We start from the raw sequence: 21502 nt of genomic DNA, 5'->3' as shown, positions 1-21502 counted from the left end.
ATTATGCTGAGTTTTAAAGATATTCTAATTTGAATCTTGTTTTGTAGAAAGGTTGCACATGAAGAAATTCTAATATTTGTCATGCCTTTCCTTCACTGTTAGAGCTGTATACTACTTCTAAAGTAATTGTTAGATACCAAAACCCAAAGAAGCTTAAGGAAATCTGGCATAGAATCAACAACTTGCATTGCCTTATAGATGTCGTTGGATTTTCCTCAGGCAGTAAATGTCTAATGAGTGCCAAGTTTATTCCACTCATAATTGTGCAAACTAAGAATCACTATGGCTAAGAGATAAAACCTTCCATTCAAAAGAGATAGAGCAAAACTTATTCAAAAACGTAAGGGGCTGGGGATTTAGCTCAGCGGCACAGCGCCTGCCTGGCAAGCGCGAGGTCGTGAGTTCGATTCCCGGTACCGGAAAAAAAAAAAAGTAAGCTTTGTTCCTTGAATTAGCTAATTTATTAGATTCTTTAAATATCTGAAATATTAAAGTTTTAAGTCACTATCTTTGAAAGTAAATGTGTTGATATGGTTTTGTGACTACTTAAGAGCTGTTCGTGGATAGGCCTACCATACTTGTCATCACTCTTATTAATTTATGCTTAGGGTTTCATTATTTAAGAGATTATTTTTCTTCTTAAATATTTTCTGTAGTGTGGATATACTGTCTTAGATAGATTGATGCCTCAGTAATATGATTGAAACTAAAAGAATGTATCTTACTTGAGGTCCAGATTATGGTGATGAATTTTTTTGTACGTATTTGCAAAACCATAATTCCTCATTTAAAAGGCCAAAAGGAGCTATTGCGACTTGGGCTCTATACTCATTAATCATTAATTTTTCTTTATCAGTTTCTTCTGCCATACCCCTGTATTCATGCAAACATTGATTTGAATATTTCTTCTTTCCCTAAAACCTGTCTTAATACACAACCTTCCTAGGGTATTTACTTACTTCTTCAGTTTCAAGTTAAAATGCCACTGGACTGTTACACTCAAAGCTGCTACTTTTCCTCCACCTCAGTCATAGGCATTCTTTTCATCTTGCTCAAGCTATTAAAATTTAAAGATGGCCAGGCATGGTAGTGTACACACATAATCCCAGCGCTCGGGAGGCTGAGGCAGGAGGATCTCCTGTGAGTTCGAGGCCAGTCTGGGCTGCAAAGTGAGCTCAAGGCCAGCCTGAACTGCATAGCGAGAACCTGTCTCAAAAAGACAACAAAAAAAAGAAGAAGAGCTAAAATTTAAGAATGATAAGTCAAGTCACTAAGGGAAAGTATGCTCTTTGCAACAAGTGGAGCTGGAATAGTAGATATCTACATACCCTTTCCAAAATGAATTATTGAACCATACACAAAAATTAACTCAAAATAGATCAGAGACCTAAATGAAATAGCAGAATTTATAAAACTCTTAGAGTAAACAGGAATAAGTCTTTACACCCTTCAATTAAGCAGCTATATTTTAGATGATAACCAAAAGCACTAGACCAAAAAATAAAGTAGATAAGTTAGACTACTTTAGTTTTTTTCAAGTTAGACTACTTTAAAATTGAAAATTTCTGCTCTACAAATGATATCAAGAAAGTGAAAAGCTAGGCCACAGAATAGGAGAAAATATTTTCAAATTATATGTCTGATAAGGGGCTTCTATCCAGAACATATAAAGAACTCTTACAAGTCAGTAATAAAAAGGCAGACAACCCAATTTTTAAGTTAGTAAGAGGACTTACATAGATATTTCTCCCAGAAGTTAAGTAAGTGACTGATAAATACATGAAGAGATTTACAATTCATTAGTCATTAGGAAAATGCAAGTCTAACCCATAATGGAATACCATTTTATACTCACTAGGACAGCTATAATTGAAAAGAGGTAACTGTTGAAGAGGATATGAAGAAATTAAAACCTTCATACATTGCTGTTCTGAATGTAAAATTGTACAGCTGTATTGAAATATAGTCAGGTAGTTCACGGAAATGTTGAGCATACTATATGACCCAGTAATTCTAGTAAATATTGACCCAAGGGAACTGCAAATGAATGTTCACACAAATACTTATTGTCAGTGTTCCTAGAATTACTCACAATTGTCAAAAATGTGTAAAGAACCTCAGTGTCTATCAAATGATTAATGAGTGAATAAAATGTAGTATATTCATGTAGTGGAATATTATTTGCCAATAGCAAGAAATGAAGTACTGATATGTATTATAACGTGGATGAACCTAGAAAACATTATGCTTATTGAAGTCATACACAGAAGAACACATATTATATGATTCTACTGAAATGAAAAATCCAGAATGGAAAAATGTATAATAATAGAAAGATTAAGGGTTATATAGAAATTGAGGTGAGGAGAAAGGTGATGGGAAGTGACTAAAATTAGGGAATTTATTTTTGGAGTGTTGATGGTTGCACAACTGTGAACATACTGAAACCATGGGCTTTATGCTCTATGTACATTAATATATTTGACTTAAATCTTGCCTTAGTTACTTTTCTCATTGCTCAGACAAAATACCCAACACCCAAGGTTAAGGGGAAAGGCTTATTTAGCTCACAGTTTGTAGAGGTTTCAGCCCATAATCGGCTGGCTCCAAGGCAGGGTGGCGTGTGGCAAAGGGGAAACAGTTCATGGGCACAGAAGACAGCAAAAGCAAGGAGAGAGTGAGACAAGCCTTTTTCTGTTCCTTAGGTTATATCCAGTCTAGGGATTATCTCTAGTCCAGGATCAGGGCAGCGCCAGTCCAATCAGTAGACTGATCCAGCAATCACCCACCCTTAATGCCAGCACTGCACTACAAATCAGTCACACACTCTAGATTCACTTACCTCTGAAAAAACTATGACCACATGAGGCTTTGGGGGACATCTACACACAAGCATAACATATCTTAATAGATGTTAAAAATAAATGAGAGCATTTCAGAAAATCTTTTTCAGCATAATTACTTTAAGGGAGAATTGCCTTTGGCAAAAATGAGAATGTTTTCTCCCAGTGTTAAACTTTAGTCAGTATATTGATATTACTTTACCAGTATAAATTTAATCAGATAAAACTTTATTTCTCTTTTAAATTTTATTAGTATTTGTTCGTGGTACATGAAGTTTCCATTCACCCAGCAGAGTAGTTCCATGTGCATAACACACTTTGATTCAGTTTTATTCCCCTTCCCCTCTCCACCTACCTCTCTCCCTGTCTATAGATCCCTTTCCCCATTTTCATTATTACTGTTAATATTTTTTTAGTTTATATTTATGATATATAATGGTTACATTCATTGTGGTATTAGTACATGTACAGGACACATCTTAAATCTTTTAACTTCCCCTTCCTCTGTCCCTTATCGTCAGTCTCTTGGACCCCCAACTCATTTGCAAAAAAATCTATCCCCTGCTTCCATCAACCTTTCATTTTGCTCTTTATTTATACTTTGTCTTACTTAACTGAGATACCTTACAATATTTAAGCTTGTGCATCTCATTTATTTCACTTAATATTATATTTTCCAGATGTATCTATTTTCCTACAAGCTTATCAAATTTATCCTTTTTTATAGCCAAATAGTATTCCATTGTGTATTGTTACAACACATTCCTTTGTGTCTGTGTGTGTCTTTTTGAGGCAGGGTTTCACTATGTAGTTCAGATTGGCCTTGAACTCACTTTGTAGCTCAGTCTGGCCTCGAACTCATAGCAATCCTCATGCCTCAGCCTCCCAAGGGCTGGGATTACAGGTGTGAGCCACCACCCCCAGCTAATACAACATATTCCTTATCCACTTGTCTGCTAATGGACATATGGGCTGCATCCAGGACTTGGCTATTATGAATTATGCTAATATAAACATTGGTATGCATGTATTGCTGTAATATGATGTCTTTAGCTCTTTGGGGAAGATACCTAGAAGGGGAATAGTTGGGTCAAATATAATTTCTAATTTTAGTTCCTTGAGAAATCTCTATACTGATTTCTATTTTTGTACTAGGTAGCATTCCTACCAACAATGTAGAAGGATACTTTCTGCACCACAGCCATCCCAGTATTTCTTATTATATAATATCTTGATCATAGCTATTCTTTCTGGAGTGAGATAGAATCTCAGTGATAGTTTAATTTGTGTTTCTCTAATAGCAAGAAAGTTAACCATTTTTTCATATGCTTATTGTCCACTTATAGTTCTTCTAAGACGTGTTTGTTCATTTTGGTTGCCCATTTTTTGATTGGGTCTTTTATTTGGGTCTAACTTTTTTAGTTCTTCATATATTCTTGATGTAAGTCCTCTGTGGAGTAGCTGATATAATTTTTTTCCAGTCTGTAAATTGTCTCTTCACTTAGGTGGTTGTTTTCTTTGCTGCATAGAAGCTTTCTAATTTGATATGATCCCATTTATTGATTCTCAGCATCATTTCTTGTGACATTGGGGTTTTGTTCAGAAAGTTCTTGCCTAGACCTATGTCTTCAAGAGTTGGACCTATTTTATCTCCCAGCAAAGTGTTTTTGTTTTAACATTTAGATCTTTAATCCATTTTTATTCTAATTTAGTAAATGGTGAGATTTATGGATCTAGACTCAGGCTTCTGCATGTGGATTTTAAATTTTCCCAGTGCTATTTAATAAAGAGACTATCTTTCCTTAAATGTATGTTTTTGGCTCCTTTGTCAAAGATCAAAAAGCTATATGTACCTGGGGTTGTTTCTGCTTCTTCTGTTCTGTGCCACTGATCCACATTCCTGATTTTGTACAAATATTCACTGTAGCTTTACAGTATAACTTCAGATTTGGAATTGTGATGCCATCTGCTTTGTTTTTATTACCCAGGATTTCATTCGCTATTTGGTCAATTGTAGTTCCACATAAATTTTAGGATTGTTTTTTCTAGCTCTATGAGAAATAACATTTGTATTTTGGCTGGGATTGCATTAAACCTTTATATCAATTTTGGAAGTGTAGCCATTTTAATTATGTTGTTCTGCCTAACCAGAAACAGTAGATATTTCCCAATTTTCTTGGGTCCTCTTCAATTTCCTTTTTCAGACTGATGAAATTTTCATTTTAGAGGCCTTTCACTTCCCTAGTTTGGTTACTACCTAAGTATTTAATTTTTTGGATCCTATTGTGAATGCTATTATTTTCCTAATTTCTTTTTAACTGAGTTCATTATTAGTATATAGGAATGCTATAGATTTTTGTGTGTGTTTATTTTGTATCCTGCTACACTACTGAATTTGGTTATCAGTTCTAGGAATCTTTTGATGGAGTTTCTGGGTCTTTTAAGTAAAGGATTATGTCATCTGCAAATAATGGTATTTTGGCTTTATACTTTCCTAAATGTATCCCGTTCATTCTTTTATTTCCCTGATTGCTCATAATGTTTTGAGGACTATGATGAATGGGAGTGGTGATAATGGATGTCCTGGTCTTGTTCCTCCTTTTAAAGGGAAAGCTTTCAGCTTTTCTCCATTTAATTGATGTTGGCATTAGGTTAGTCAAAAATGGCTTTTGTCATGTTGAGATTACTTCTGTACCTATTTTCTTCAGGGTTTTATCATGAATGGATGCTGGAATTTTATCACAGGCTTTTTCTCCATCTATTGAGGTGATCATGTGATTTTTGCCCTTGCTTCTCTATATGATGAATTACATTTATTGATTTGTGTATGTTGAACCATCTTTGCATCCCTGGAATGAAGCATACGTGATCATGGTATATGATCTTTTTGATGATTTGTCACATTCTGTTTGATAAGGATTTTTGCATCTATGTTCATTAAAGAAATTGGCCTGTAGTTCTCTTTTTTGAGTGCATCTTTGTCTCATTTGCTGATCAAAATAATGTTAGCTTTTGAAAATGATTTTGTAAATACTCTCCTCTCAATTTCATTAAAAATTTGAGAAGTATTGGTGGTAGATCTTCCCTGTAATTCTTATAGAATTCAGCTGTGGATCCATAGACTTTACTTAGCTGGTAGTTCTTTTAAATTATTACTTCAATCTCATTGCTTTTTTTTTTTTTTTTAGTACCAGGAATCAAACTCAGGACCTTGCAGTTGCAAGGCGGGCACTGCACTGCTGAACTGTATCCCTAGCCCCTCACTGCCTTTTACTGTTTAAGATTATTCAAGATTTTTAAGTCTTCTTGTTTCATTTGTGGTAGTTCATCAGTAGCTAAGAATATCTGCAGTTCTTCTGAGTTCTCCACCTGTTTGGCATATATTTTTGTGAAGTAGTTGCTGAAGATTTTCTGGATTTTGGCAGTATGTTTTGTGATTACACTGTCTTTATTTCTACATGCATTAATTTGTATCTTTTCTTTCCTTTTTTGGTAAGAATGGCTAAAAGTTTGTCAAATTTATTTATTTTTCTAAAGAACTAACTCTTTGATTTATTAATTCTTTGTTTTGTTTTTTAGTTTACATTTCATTAATTTCTGCTCTGATCTTTATAATTTCCTTCCTTATACAAACTCTGGGTTTGCGTTCTACTTGTTATTCTAAGACCTTGAAATGAATCTTCTTCTTCCTCCTCCTCCTCCTCCTCCTCTTTCTCTTCTTCTTCTTTTTTACTTTGGGGGGGTTGTTTTTTGAGACAGAGTTTTACTATATAGTTCATGCTGGCCTTGAACTCGTAGGTAGCCCAGACTGGGCTCATGGTAATCCTCCTGCCTCAGCCTCTCGAATGCTGAAATTATAGGTGTATACCACCACACCCAGCTCATGATGAATCTTTAGGTTATTTATTTGGGCTCATTCTACTTTTCTGACATGGGCATTTACCACTATAAACTTTCCGCATAGGACTGCTTTCATCATGTCCCATAAGTTCTGGTATGCTGTACTGGCATTATCATTTAATTCTAGGAACTGTCTTATTTCTTCCTTAATTTCCTGTGTGACCTACTCAAGCATGTGTTGTTTAATTTCCATATGCTTGCATAGTTTCTGTGGTTTCTTATGGTACTGATTTCCACTTTCATTTTACAGTGATCTGATCATATGTATAGTAAAACTTTGATTATTTTGCATTTGTTAGGCATGCTTTATTCACTAGTACGTGGTCTGTTTTGGAGACTGTACCATATGCAGCCAAAAAGAAGATGTATTCTGTTGTTGGTAGTTAGAACACTTTATATATCTTTTGAATCTATGTGTTCAAAGGTTTGATTCCAAGTCTGATTTTTTTGTTGTTGATTTTTTGTTTAGTTGGTCCAGTGATATTAGGACATTGAGATCCCCAGCTGTAATTGTTTTGATCGTTTATCTAATCTTTTATGCCCATTAGAGTTTGTTTTATGGGTTCACCATGGATTGCTGCATCTATGTCTGTAATTGTTATCTGTTCCTATTGAATAATTCCATTAGCCAATATGTAGTGTTGTTCTTTGCCTTTTTTGCTCAGCTTTGGCTTAAAATCCACTTTGAAAATAGGATGTCCAGTCCTGCTTGTTTGGGGTTCCCATTTCGTGAAATATTGTTTTCCATCCTTTGATCTTTAGTCTCTGAATTTCTTTTTGTGTTAAATACGGATTTTTTTTGGAGACAGGGTCTCACTTTGTAGTCCAGGCTGCCCTTATGTAGCCCACATTGGCCACAAACTCATGGTGATCCTCCTGCCTCAGCCTCCCAAGTGCTGGGATTACAAGCATGCACCACCACACCTGGCAAATGTGTTTCTTGTATACAGCATACTATTGGATTTTGTTTCTTAATGCACTCTGCTAATCTGTGTCTTTAGGTTGGTGAATTGAGTCCATTTACATTGGTAGTTGTAACTGACAGTGCCTCATTCCTGTTATTGCATTAATATCCTGTTGCTGTTTTGTTTTCCTTCGCTTCTACTTAATTGGTGGTCTTACCCGATATATTCACTTTATTGTTCCATTTGACATTGTTAGATTCATTGTGTTCTTCTAGAATATCCTTGACAAGTGTTTGGAGTTTTGGTTTGGTCATCATGAATTTCTTTAGGTTTTCTTTATCACGGAAGTATTTATTTCACCATGAATTTTGAAAGATACTCTTGCACAGTGTAACAGTCTGTGTTGGAAGATATTTTCTTTAAGAGCTTAAAACACTTCATTCTCCTTGCCTTTAAAGTTTGCGCCAAGAACTCTTGAAATTCTAGTAGGCTTTCTTTTGTAGGTGATTCACTGTTTTTTTCTAGCAGGCTTCAAGATTCTGTTCTTAAATTATGTGGTGTGGAGTGGTTTTGTTCTAATCATGGCTGTTCGGTTCTATATCCTTTGCTTATCTGTGTGTTAAATTCCTTTTCCATGCCTTGAGTGTTTTCAGCTATTACTCGTGTAAACAGGTTCTTTATGCCCTTTGTGTTGTCTTGTGATATTTCACTAAATCCATTAGTGTTATATTAGTCCTCTTTCAGTCATCTAGGGGCAGTTGGACGCATTTTGCATGTTCCCTTGTTGATTTTAAGGTATCTTGCACTAACTGATCATTGACCATAGCCTGTCTTCTAGGTCTGACATTCTGTGTTTCTGTTGGTCACTTCTATTACCTATACCTTTATGTATTTTTTTTTTACTTTTTTATTTTAAAAATAAAAGAAGGAAAACATATTAACAAACAGACATCCATTTACAAAATAGCATAAGAACAATACAGCAATACAGAGTTACAGACTAAGTGGTAGGAAATTAACAAAGGTTGTTGTAGTATGTATTGATATCTTCAAAGTGATTTCTCAGGAAAACAAATAGAGAATGCAAAATGGACCAAATAAGTAATCATTAACTGTTCCTTTCAGTAAAGTGATAGAAAGCAGTAGTACAGCTATGTTAGCTATCCTGTATATACATAATTTCCCCTTCTTTCTTTTCTTTTTTCCATCACCCCAGTTGTTCTTTACTTTTGAGCATTTTCCATGCATTTTACAATGTCTATCATACCTCCTAATTTTTATTCACTCTTTCAGGTTCTCACACTAGTGAGACAATGTGTTGCTTACACATGGAGATCTGGTTTATTTCACTTATGAGTATGGTCTCTAGTTGTGACCATTTACCTGTAAAAGCCTTGAGTTTATTTTTCTTTATACCTGAGTAATATTCCATTATATGAAATTACCACAACTTTTTATCCATTCCTCAGTGATGGGCATTTGGGTTGCTTCCACAGTTTAGCAATTACAAATTGCACTGCTATGAACATGGGTGCACATATATTGCGGTGATATGACATTTTCAGACCTTCTGGGAAAATACCCAGCAGGGGGATAGCTGGGTTGAATGGGACCTCTAGACCTAGTTTTTGGAGGAATCTCCAAACTGATTTCCACAGTGGTTTCACCAGTCTGCATTCCCACCAGCAGTGGAGAAGGGTTCCTATTTCTCCACAGCCTCGCCAGCATTTGTTATTGGTTGATATCTTAATGCTAGCCATTCTTACTGGGGTAAGGTGGAATCTCAGTGTTGTTTTAATTTGCATTTCTCTAATGATTACTGATGTTGAACATTTTTCATGTATGTATTTTCCATTTGTATTTCTTTATCTGAGAAGTGTGTGTCAATCTCAGCTGCCCATTATTGGATTAGGTCTTTGAATTTGGGGGGGGGGATGATGTTTTTTCATTTTTTATATGTTCTAGATAGAAGACCTTTGTCCGAGGGACAGTCAGCTAAAATTTTTTCCCAATTTGTGGGTTTTCTTTTTACTCTGATGGTGATTTCTTTAGACGTGCAGAAATGTTTCAGTAGGATGAGATCTCAGTTGTTGATTCTTTGAAGTATTTCCGTGCAGTTTGGTTTTTGTTCATGAACTTTCTGTGGCCAAACAAACTCACTGGAAGAAAGATAGCCTCTTTAATAAATGGTGCTGGAAAAATTGGCTGGCCACCTGCCAAAGACTGAAAATAGACCAAAGTCTATTACCATGCACCAAACTAAATTCAAAATTGATCACAGATCTCTATATTAAAACAGAAACACTAAGTCTATTGGAAGAGATAGTAGGTAAAAATATTGAAGACATAGGGAGTAGGCAGAGAGTTCACAAACAAAATATTTATGTTTTTGATCTCCTGGATTTTTGTTTGGAACTTTCTTATGCATGCCCTTTCTTTTCTATGCTGGAAACTCATGTTTTGCATCACTTTCATTAACTCCACTTGCTGTTTCTTTGTGTCTTCGTCAGACTCACTGATCATTTTTTTCATTATGATCATTTTGTGCTAAGTTTTATATTTAAATTCGCCAAGCACCTTGTAGAACTGTTTTATATCCATTTGGTAGCCTTTCAGACCCATCTTCTATGTAGCTTATGATTTCCTCCCCCTCAATGTCCTTGTACCAATTTTGGGGAAGTTGGGAGATTTTAGAGGATTTTATTTCCTTGCATTTTCATGTTTCTGGATGTTTTCATTCTTTGTTTTTTGTTTGTTTGTTTGTTTGTGCTGGGGTTTACACTAACAGATTCTTTGACCCAGAGCCCCATTCTTTGGGAGCAATCCACATAACTATTTATGACAACCCCTAGGCAATCTAGGTATTGCCATAGAGAAAATGAATTACCAGCCACTACTATGTTACCTTGTCTATAGAAATAAATTCAGCAGCAATAGTAGCATCAAATGTCAACTGGATATTGACAGACCCTAAGAACCACTCATAAATAGCCTTTACCAAAATAATGAGGACCCTGGTTTTAGTGGAGGCAATTATGCCTCCCTTATATTGACCAATAGTAACTCAGAGCACTGATTTCTGCTGGATGTTGATAGAAGTGCTGAAGCTTAAGCATATCAGTGGAGTATGTCTTCTGATGGTTACTCCCGCTGAACCTGTCCTCCTGCAACAGATACAGGCCCTGTGATCTTCCTGGTCTGAGCCTGGGCCTCCCAGCATATTCCAGAAGATCTTTATTTAGCTCTCAACCTCTCCAAAGCTGTGTCTCACCTAGTCTCTGTTGAAGGGTATCACGTCAGTCCTGAAGTGAGACTCCTCTTTGGCATTGGTGTCTTCTATCCGGTCAGTGTGTTGGTTGTGAAAGCTGTTGCCCTGTTCTGTCAAGGAGAACCCAGGGACTGGAAATGATGTGTGTGCTTCCCAGAACCTCCTGGCACCAGCATGGGGCCCAGTGGGTAGCAGTGGCAGCTGGGGACAGGAAGCACACTTCCTAGGTCCTCCTGGTTCTTCTACAAGGCTCCAAAGGCAGTGGCAGCTGGGGACAAGGCAAGTTCTTCCCAGGTCCTCCTGGATCCAGCACAGGGCTCTGGCAGGGTGCTGTATCACAGTTTGTTAAATAGACTACCTTTCCTATAATGTTTTGGCCCCTTTGTTAAAGATCAAATAGCTGAATTTTCTGGGGATGTTTCTGTATCCTTTATTCTGTTCCATTGAACCCCACATCTGCTTTTGTGCCAATACCAAGCTGTTTTTATCACTGTTGCTTTGTAGTATAACTTGAAGTCAAATATTATGATGCCTCCGCTTTGCTCTTGTTGCACAGTGTCACTTTTCCTATTCTGAACCTCTTCTGTTTCCATATGACTTTTTGGATTGTTTTCTCTATTTCTTTGAAGAATGCTGTTTATTTTTATTGGGGTTATATTAAATCTATATAACAGTTTTTGATGTATAGCCATGTTGACTATATTGGTTCTGCCTCTCCAGGAACACATGACATCTTTTCATTTTGTGATATTCTTTTCAATCTACTATTTCAGAGTACTATAGATTTCATTGCATAGGTCTTTCACTTACTTGTTTAGATTAATTCCTAGGTATATAATTTTTCTTGATGCTACTGCAAATGGTATTGTTTTCCTAATTTCTCTCTCCTTGAGTTCATTATTGGAATATACAAATGCTATTAATTTATGTGTATTGATGTTATATCCTGCTACATTTATCGAATTGTTCATTAATTCTAATTGTTTTTGGTGGAATTCTTTGGGTCTTCTAAGTAGCATGTCATGTCATCTACAAATAATAATTTAACATCTTCCTTTCACATATGTATCCTTTTTATTTCGTTCTTTTCTGAGTGCTCTGGCTAGTGTTTTGAGTATTACCAGTATTTTGAACTGAAGTGCTGATGATAGTGGGCATGCTTGTCTTATTTGTTATAGATGGCTTTTATCAGATACAAGTGTTATCTCTTCTTGTTGGATAATTCCCTTAACTAGTATAATGACCTTCTTTTTTCTTATCTGACCAGTGTTAGCTAGTTTACTTTGTCTGAGTTTAGAATTGCTATTCCTGTTTGTTTTGGGGATCCTGGTGCATGAAATATATTTTTCCATCCTTTGACTTGGTCTATCAATATCTTTTTGGATTAGATGACTTTTTGAAAGCAATAAATTTGTATTCTGTTTTTTATCCAGTCTGGCAATCTGTGTCTTTTAACTGAGGAGTTGAAGCCATTAACACTGAGAGCTATTGCTGAGAAGTGGTGCTTAATTCCTTTCATTGTGCCCTTTCTCTATTGATTACAATTTTTTCTTTTTTTATTTATTTGTCTTGCTTGATATATTTATTCCACCTACATTTTTGGCTTCGTTGACTTTGTTGTACTCACATGGAATAGTCTTGAGTGTGTTCTGGAGTGGTGGTTAGGTATTCATAAATCCCTACAGTTGTTCTTTTTCATAGAATGTTTTTCTGTCTCCATCTATTTTCAAAACTTTCTTGTTTTTCCACATATGTTAACCTGGGCTAGAAGTTATTTGCTTTAGGGCTTGAAATACTTCACTCTAAGCTCTTCTAGCCTTTCAGAAGTTTGTTTTGAGTAGTCTTCTATAACTCTAAATTGTTTACCTTTATATGTGATTTCTTGTTTTTCTCTGACAGCTTTTAAAATTGTGTTCTTTAGCTGGGCATGGTGGTGCACATCTATAATCCTAGCCCTAGAGATGCTGAGCCAGGAGGATCCCTGCTAGTTCGAGGCCAGCATGAACTACAAAGCAAGACCCTGTCTCAAAATAAAATCTGTTCTTTTTTTCAACATCTGGGAATTCAATGATGTTTGGTGAAGAGCTCCTTTTTGCATCATAGTGGTTCATGTTCTAGAACCTTGCTAATTTGTATATTGAATTCTTTTCTCATACTTAAAAAGCTTTCTTTCAAGATTTTTATACACAAATTCATTTTCCTTGTATGCTATCTTCTGATTTATTTCTAACTCCAATTAACCTTAGGCTGGTCTTCTTAGTTTTGCATAGTCATTTTTAGATGAATTTCTCTTGTTTTCTTATTTTCAAGGTTTCTGTCAATTATTTATCATAACTTAACATTTTATCTTCAATTTCAGTAACTCTATCTTCATATTGATCATTTCTGCAATTTATGAGTTTTATTCAATTTTTTATATCTAGTATGTGTCTGGTACCTTTCCATTGTCCCTGTATCTTTGGTGACTTTGAACCATTTTCTTTACCTCCTACAATTTTTTGTTTCTCCCATATCCAAATTATTTTACATGATAAGTCCATGAACTTTTTGGTCTTGTCCTTTTTGAACATACCAAGTTTCTTAATCTCTTCTTTCATCCATTCATATAGCTCCACTACCTTTGTGTTTGCTTTCTTCTCCATCAGTGCCCATTAGTTCTCTCTTGGGAGAGTTGTGAGATCTTGGGGGCCTTTTGTTGCCTTGTTTTCCCATATTTCTGTGTATATTTATGTTATGCCAATATGTATACTAAGTATATATTTAGTTACTTTTAGTTACTTTTTTCATTGCTGGACAAAATACTTTATTTGGCTCACAGTTTATAAAGGTTTCCATCCATAGTCAGCTGGCTCTAAGGCAGGGCTACGTGGCAGAGGAGAAACAGTTCATGGCATGTCAGGCAGAAGGCAGCAATGCAGCAAACAGCAAAAGAAGTAAGCCTTTCCTTTCTTACTTTATCCCATCCAGACTATAAGCCTTTTGGGTGGTGCCACACACACCCAGGGTGGGCCTTCCCCTTATCCATACCCAGAACTATGTTAATTCTAATCAATGGCTAATTTAGTACCACACAATGTAATCCCAGTATCACACACCCTACATTCAACCAGCTATGAAAAGCTCCACTTATGAGCCCATGACACTTGGGAGGACATCTAGATACAAATATATATGAATATATATATATATGGAGAGAGAGAGAGAGATTGTGTGTGTGTGTTTTCATGCTGAGGTTTGAGGTCTAGTATATTGAGGAGAAGTTGTAGTTAATATGAAGATCTTTTTAGTGAAATTCTTCCTTCTGACAATATGTTCAGAAATGTATTTGTCCAGAGATATTGTTCAAATACTCATTCTTTTATGTTTGGACCCAGTCATTGTGTTGTGAGGGGAGATTTACTGTTGGTTATAACAACATCAACAGATCCAATCAAACATCACTTATATGGGTTAAATTTTACATTTATAGTTTCTCCCATTCCCCTCCACTCCCTTCAAACCTTCCCCTCCCCGTTTACAAAGCTTAGTTTCCATCATTTTCCTTCCATTCTCATTTTTTATCCCTATTTCCTTTCTTCCCTTCCCCCACCCCCCTCCTTGTTCCCCTTCCCATTTGAACATTTTCCTCCTACTTCCCAATATCTTCTATTTTGCTCCTATGTACCCTTTGGGTTTCTCACACAGGAGAAACAATGTGATATTTAAACGTGTGTATCTGATTTATTTCACTTAAAATTATGGTCTCATTTGCCTAAACATGTCTCAAGTTTCTCCTTTATGACAGAATAGTACTCCTTTATATATATAAAACCCACATTTTCTTTATCCATTCATCTTTTGATGGGCATATGGGCTGTTTCCAAGATTTAGCTGTTATAAATTGTGTTGCTGTGAACATAAGTGTGCATATATCACTGTGGTATGATGCTTTTAACTCTTTGGGGAAGATATCTAGAAGGCAAATAGCTAGGTCAAATGGAATCTGTAGTTTCAGTATTTTGAGGAATCTCCATACTGATTTCCATAGTGGTTATATCAATTTACACTCCCACCAACAGTGAAGAAGGGTTATTTTTTCCCCACAGCATTGCCAGCATTTGTTATTTGTTGATTTCTTGAAGATACCCATTCTTTCTGGAGTGAGATGGAACCTCCGTGTTGTTTTAATTTGCATTTCTCAGATGACCAGTGATGTTGAACATTTTTTCATATATTTTATTTTTTGATTGTACTTGTTCATCTGAGGAATGTGTATCCATTTCAGATGCTCAATTTTGGATTGGGTGTTTAAATTTGGGGGGGTCTGATTTTTTTGAGTTCTTCACATATTCTAGGCATTAGTCCTTTGTCTGAGGAATAGCTGGTAAAAAATTTTTCCCATTGTATGGGTTATTTATTCACTCTGTTGGTGGTTTCTTTTATTATGCAAAGGCTTTATAATAGGATGGGATCCCAGTTGTTTATTCTTTATAATATGTCCTGTGTGATCAAAGTTTTGTTCATAAAGTTTTGCCTACATCTATGTCTTCAAGAATTTTACCTATTCTATCTTCCAGCAGATTAAGTGTTCCTGTTTTAATATTTAGATCTTTGATTCATTTAGATTTTAGTTTAGTGCATGGTGAGAAATAATGGTTCTAGCTTTTACACTTTGGCATGTGGAAAGCCCATTCTCCTAGCACTATTTATTAAAAAGGCTTTCTCGTCCAGTGAAGGTGTTTGGCCCCTTTGTCAAAGGTAAGGTAGCTGAGCATGCTTGGAATTGTTTCTGTATCTTCTATTCTGTTCCACTGATTCTCTGGTCTGTTTTTTGCCAGTACACACCATGCTGTTTTTATCATGCTAGCTTTGTAGTATAGCTTCAAGTTGGGGACTGTGGTGACCCCTGTCTTGGCTTTGTTGCCTAGAATTACCTTTGCTATTCTAGGTCTCTTCTGATTCCCTATAAATTTTAGCATTGTTTTCTCTAGTTCTGTGACGCGTGCTATTGGTATTTTGATCAGGGTGGCATTAAATCTGTATAACAATTTTGGAAGTATTTTCACTATATTTGTTCTGCCTATCCAAGAACGGGGGATATCTTTCTATTTTCTGATATCCTCTTTGACCTCCTTTTTTCAGAAAACTGTAGTGCTTACTGTAAAGGTATTTCACTTCCTTCTTTCTCTTGCCTAATTTCTCTGGGTAATGTTTCCATAGCTATATTGAACAGTAGTGGTGGCAGTGGGCATCCTTGTCTTGTTTGTGATTTTAGGGTAAAAGCTTTCCATTTTTGTCCATTTTGTATGACATTTGCTGTTGGTTTGTAATAGTTGGCTTTTATCAGATTGAGGTAAAGACTTTCTATTTCAATTTTCTTTAGGGTTTTTATCATGAATGGGTTTTGGACTGGGTCAAATGCTTTTTCTGCATCATTACATTTATTGATTTATAGAAACACTTTAGTGCAGCTGCATTTTGACTATGATCTGCCCTACTGAATTACACTTGTGGCCTCAAAACATTTCAGATTTTGGAGCTTTTTGATTTGGAATAATCAACCTTTATTTTTATTTTAGAAGCTCATTGTGAGTGTCTAAAATGTCTCTCTCCAATTCTACTTCTCTCTAATCCATCTTCTGTTACCTCTAGAGTGGTATTTCTAAGATGTAAATATGATCATTTTACTTTCCTAGTTAAAATTTTTTCAGTGATCTCTCACCAAATCACATAATGAAATTATTCTCTTTCATGAAGTAATGTCTGTTTCTTTTTCCTGCCTTCTCTCTCTCCACTTCTCTACATATACTGTACTATATGCATTGGTCATTCTGAGCTATTTTTAGATCCTCAGATATTGTCATTGTGTGCATACCTATTTGTACATTTTCTTCCCTCTATTAGAATGGTCTTTCTCCATTGTCTACCTGAGAAATGCTTGCTCATCCTTAAAGATCCATCTCAAGCAACATCCTGACAACATCCAACCATCTCTGTCTAGTAAGAGTTGATTATTTCCTCTCTGATACCACTGTAATTTATATATATATATGTATATATATATATATATTATAGCACTTATAGCAGTGCACTATAGTCATTTATATTATGTCTCTCTACTAAACTAGTAGGTCTTATTCATCTTTTATACATCTACTGCATGTATCTAATTATGCAACCATGATAAATCAGTTTTAGAACATTCTACATCCCCTCAAAACGTGCCTCGTACATATTTTTTTTTCCTCGTACATATTTAATGTTAATCTCTGTGTCCTCCCATCCCTTAGTCCTAAAAGGTAGCTAATCTTCCTTTTCTATATAGATTGATGTATATGGATATTTTATATGAATGGAATTGCATAGTATGTCATCTTTTGTGACATGTTCATTAATCAGAATGCTTTTGTGGTTCAGAATGCATCATAGTTTTGAGGTCATAAAATGCATCATTGTTCATTCCTTTATATTACTGAGTAATATTCTTTTGTACTGTAGGGCTATATTTTGTTTATACATTTAGCAGTTGTTGAACATTAGTTTTTGATTTCCCATAATTTGAATAATGCTGCTGAGACATATATGTACAAATGTTTGTGTGGAAATGTTTTCATTTTTCTTGGGTATATATCTAAGGGTGGAATTATTGAATCATGGTAAATTATGTTTAATAGTCTAAGAAACTAGGCTGCATGATTCTAAGAAACATTCTAAGAATCTAGGCTACATATCTACCAGTGATGTACAGGGTTCCTACTTTTTTCATAACCTTAACATTTTTTATTGTGTATCTTTTTCTTTTAGCTATTTTAATGTATGTATGATTTGATATCTCTTTGTGGTTTCAGTTTGTATTTCTTTAATAACTAATGCTTTTGAACATATGTCATATGGTTTTACCTTATATTTTTGAAGTGTAATTTTGCTGGATATGAAATAATGAATTGATCTCTTTCAACATTTTGACTATATGAACTTACAGTCTTTTGCCATCCAAGGTTTCTGATGGAGTTCATTGTTGATCTTATTGACGATCTTTTTTACTAAGTTACTTTTCGCTTATTGATTTCAAAGTACTCTGTCTTTGAGTTATGTCAGTTTGATTATGATGTGTCTAATTGTTGATCTCTTTAAATTTATTCTACTTATAATTTATTGAGTTTCTTGGTTGGATTTCTTTATTAATATTTCATGAAATTTGGGGAGCTTTCCACCATCATTTTTTTAAAATATTCTTTCTTCTCTGTCTTCTTTCCTTCTGGGGCTTCCATTATGCAAATGTCATTATGTTCAGTGGTTTCCCACAAAGCTCTAAGGTTCTATTTATTTTTCTTCATTATTTTCACAAAAAGTATACCTCTGGATAATCTCTACCAACTAATCTTCAAGAATGTTCACTCTTCCTTTTATCAGCATGAACAAATGAATTCTTCATTTCAGTTATACTTTTCAACTCCAGAATTTGTACTTAATATTTTTTCAAATTTTTTGTTACTGATTTTTTCTATTTGATAGAATAGTTATCATACTTTATTTTTTAATAAACAAATTTTATTTTTTATTTTTGGTGTGGCACTGGGGATTGAACTCAGAGCCTTTATGCTGAGCTATGACCCAGCCCCCCATACCTGCCTGTCTTTCTTTCTTAATTTCTTTTTTTCCTTTCCTTCTCTCTCTTTCTCTCTCTCTCTCTTTCTCTTTCTTTCCTTCCTTAAATTTTGAGACAGTGTCTCACTAAGTCACTATGTTGCTGTTGCCTAGGCTGCTCTCAAACTTGCTAGTCTAGGGTTACAGGCATGCACCATCATACCCAGCTGAGATTTTATTTCTTAGAGCAGTTTGCGGTTTATAAAATACTTGAGCAGAAAATACAGATACTTTTATGTATCCTCTATATACTTTTATGTATCCTCTATACTTTTATGTATCCTATATACTTTTATGTATCCTATATACTTTTATGTATCCTCTACCCTGTCTACAGATTCTCCTATTATTAGCATCTTGCATTTAACAATTGAAGAACCAATATCAGTACATTACTATTCATTAAAGCCCATAATTTACCTTAGGGTTCATTCTTTCACAGTATGATTTTATAGGCTTTTCCAAATTTATACTGTCATGTGTCTCATACAGAATAGTATCATATAGAGTAATATCCCTGCCCTAAATCTCCTGTGCTCTACCTGTTAATCCTTCCCCTAAAATCCCTGGAAGCAGCTGATCTCACTATCTCTATAATTTTTTTCTGAAAAATTGTATAATTTTAGTCATATTTAGCCTTTCAGACTTCTTTCACTTAGCAATATGCATTTAAGGTTCCTCCATATCTTTTCTCTGTGTGGCTTGATAGTTCATTTTTTTCTTTGTTTTTTTCGTGTGTGTGTGTGTGCGTGTGTGTGTGTTTGGTGCTGGGGGTTGAAACCAGGTCATATACTGGGCAAGCACTCTAGCAGAGCAACATCCCCACATTTTTAATTTGAGTAGGTTCTCACTGAATTGTCTAGGATAGCCTGCTTCAGCCTCCCTATTAGGTAGGATTATGAGTGTGCACCACTTCACCCAGCTTCTCATTTTTTTATTTTTTGGCTTTTTGAGACAGGTTCTCCTTATGTAGTTCAGACTGGCCTTGCACTCACTATGAAGCCCAGGCTGGCCTTGAACTCACAGTGATACTCCTGCCTCAGCCTCCCAAGTTCTGGGATTATAGGTGTGTGCCACCACGTCCAGCTCATTTGTTTTTATTGCTGAAGATATTCTATTATTTATGGATATACCTCAGTATTTATCCATCCACCCAGTAAAGAACACCTTAGTTGCTTCCAATTGGGGCAGTTAATGGTAAAGATGCTATAAACAGTTGTGTGCAAGTTTTTGTGTGTTTCTAAGCTTTTAGCTCATTTGGGTACATAGCTAAGAGCAAAATTACCGAATCATATGGTAAGACCATGTTTAACTTTATAAGAAACTGCCAGACCATCTTCCAAAGTGGCTGTACAATTTTGCATTCCTACCAGAAATGAGTATGAGTTTTTACTCACATCCTCAAGGAAAGAAACTTGGTGTTGTCAGTGTTATTTATTTTCACCATTTAATATAGTTTCTTTGTATATTTGAATATATTTATAACAGGTGCCTTATTTGTTATTTATGAAGTGCAACTACTTCCCTTCAGGGAAATTTTTTATTGGTTGCTTTTTCTTTCTTGGTGTTTTGTTTTGTTTTGTTTTGTTTTGTTTTGTTTTGTTTTGTTTTGTTTGAAGCCTACCTTCCTGGAATCACCTTCTCAGTCAGTACGATTTAGTGATCATTCAATTATGGGTCAGATTTTCTTAAGTCTCTTAAGCCTGTAAGTCTCCTCCCTTTTTTAAAAGGAGATCTTTGAGATAACTCAAATTTCAGGCACTTTACAGGTGAGCCTTAGCTTTCATTTCCTGCTCTTAAATTCAGCCAGAATTGAATAACAGGTGTCTTCTCCTGTCCTGTTTCTTTTCTGGACTGTTCACAAGTCTGTACATATCTGTATACTTCTAGATACCCACGAGTATCTTGGAACCTTTTAAAGTTCCATGTAGTCAGCTGGTTCTCTGTGTCTTTCTTTTCAACTTTTATCCAGGCTTTCATTTGCCCCAATTAAAATCACAACCTTAGGCAGCTGTTATGTTACAAGCAGATTGCTATTGTTTTTTTATAATGCCCTAGGAACAGCTTTTTCATTAAGCTGCACTGTATATGTAATCAAATTATAATACCTTGGGAGTGGATATTTTCCAGGGAGCTGCTAGTTTGCTCAAGATGTTGTCTGTGTTCTGTTGGATGAGGTTTGAGTGAAGCTCCGTAAGATCTGCTGGCTGCCATACTGCTACCTTTCATGGCTGCCACACTTTTGATTTGGCAGGGAGGAAGGATGGGAATAACCTCAAGTTAAAACCTGAAAGAATGATGTTCTTACTGAGGTTCATTAGTTTTTCTCTTTTTTAAATACTGCGCTAGGGATCAAACCCAAGGACTCACACATGCGAGGAAATACTCTACCTTTACCCTCATTAGTTTCTCTTGAATAGATGCTTTTCAGTCCATTCTGTGCCTTTGGTTAATTTCTGGTGTTCTGAAATGATTTAAATGGTTTTCCAGTATTTTGTTGCTTTTATTGGGGATTTGGCTCACTGAAGTTCTGGGTTTGCTGTTCTAGAGGTCAGTTTGATAGGAAAATAATGTCTTTCTCAGACTTTGCCTTAATATTTAATATGTATACAGATTATCATTTATAAATGACAGATAAAATATTAGCATTTTCCTTATAGAAACTTTGAAGCATGCATTTGGGACAATTACATTCTGACTTTCTTTTCAGGTTACTATAACTTCTGACTCTACAGGTCAATCTGAAAATTTTGACGTTCAGTCTTTGACTTGTCAAAAAGAATGCAGTAAAACTGTGAACACAGAGGCCTTAATGACAGTATTTCACCCTCAGAATTTGGAGACCCTGAATTCTAAAATGGTAGGAAAAGAAAGTATTTATATCAATAGGCTGGAACAGTTGTTTAAAAAAGAATCTTAGTGCAGAGTAGCAGGTACCAAAACTAAAAATTCTTCCTTTA

The 21502-nt window shown here is 35.4% G+C and overlaps 1 protein-coding gene across 2 annotated transcripts in view; it reads left to right on the top strand.

The window, feature by feature from the left end:
• The window catches only part of Tbc1d8b (TBC1 domain family, member 8B (with GRAM domain)), an 82565-nt gene that overhangs the window by 36120 nt on the left and 24943 nt on the right, over positions 1-21502 (top strand). Inside the window, exon 8 of one of the 2 annotated variants that reach the window (XM_005404711.2) lies at positions 21253-21402. The exons of the other annotated variant lie outside the window; for it this stretch is intronic. Within the exon in view, the coding sequence (XP_005404768.1) occupies positions 21253-21402 (150 nt within the window). The remainder of the gene's footprint in view (positions 1-21252; positions 21403-21502) is intronic. 2 annotated transcript variants of the gene reach the window in all.

Source organism: Chinchilla lanigera, unplaced genomic scaffold (genome assembly GCF_000276665.1).
Source record: "Chinchilla lanigera isolate Chin_1 unplaced genomic scaffold, ChiLan1.0 scaffold00089, whole genome shotgun sequence".
Lineage (NCBI taxonomy): Eukaryota > Metazoa > Chordata > Mammalia > Rodentia > Chinchillidae > Chinchilla > Chinchilla lanigera.
Note: the sequence above shows the minus strand (reverse complement) of the source record. Positions and strands in the feature narration are given on the sequence as shown.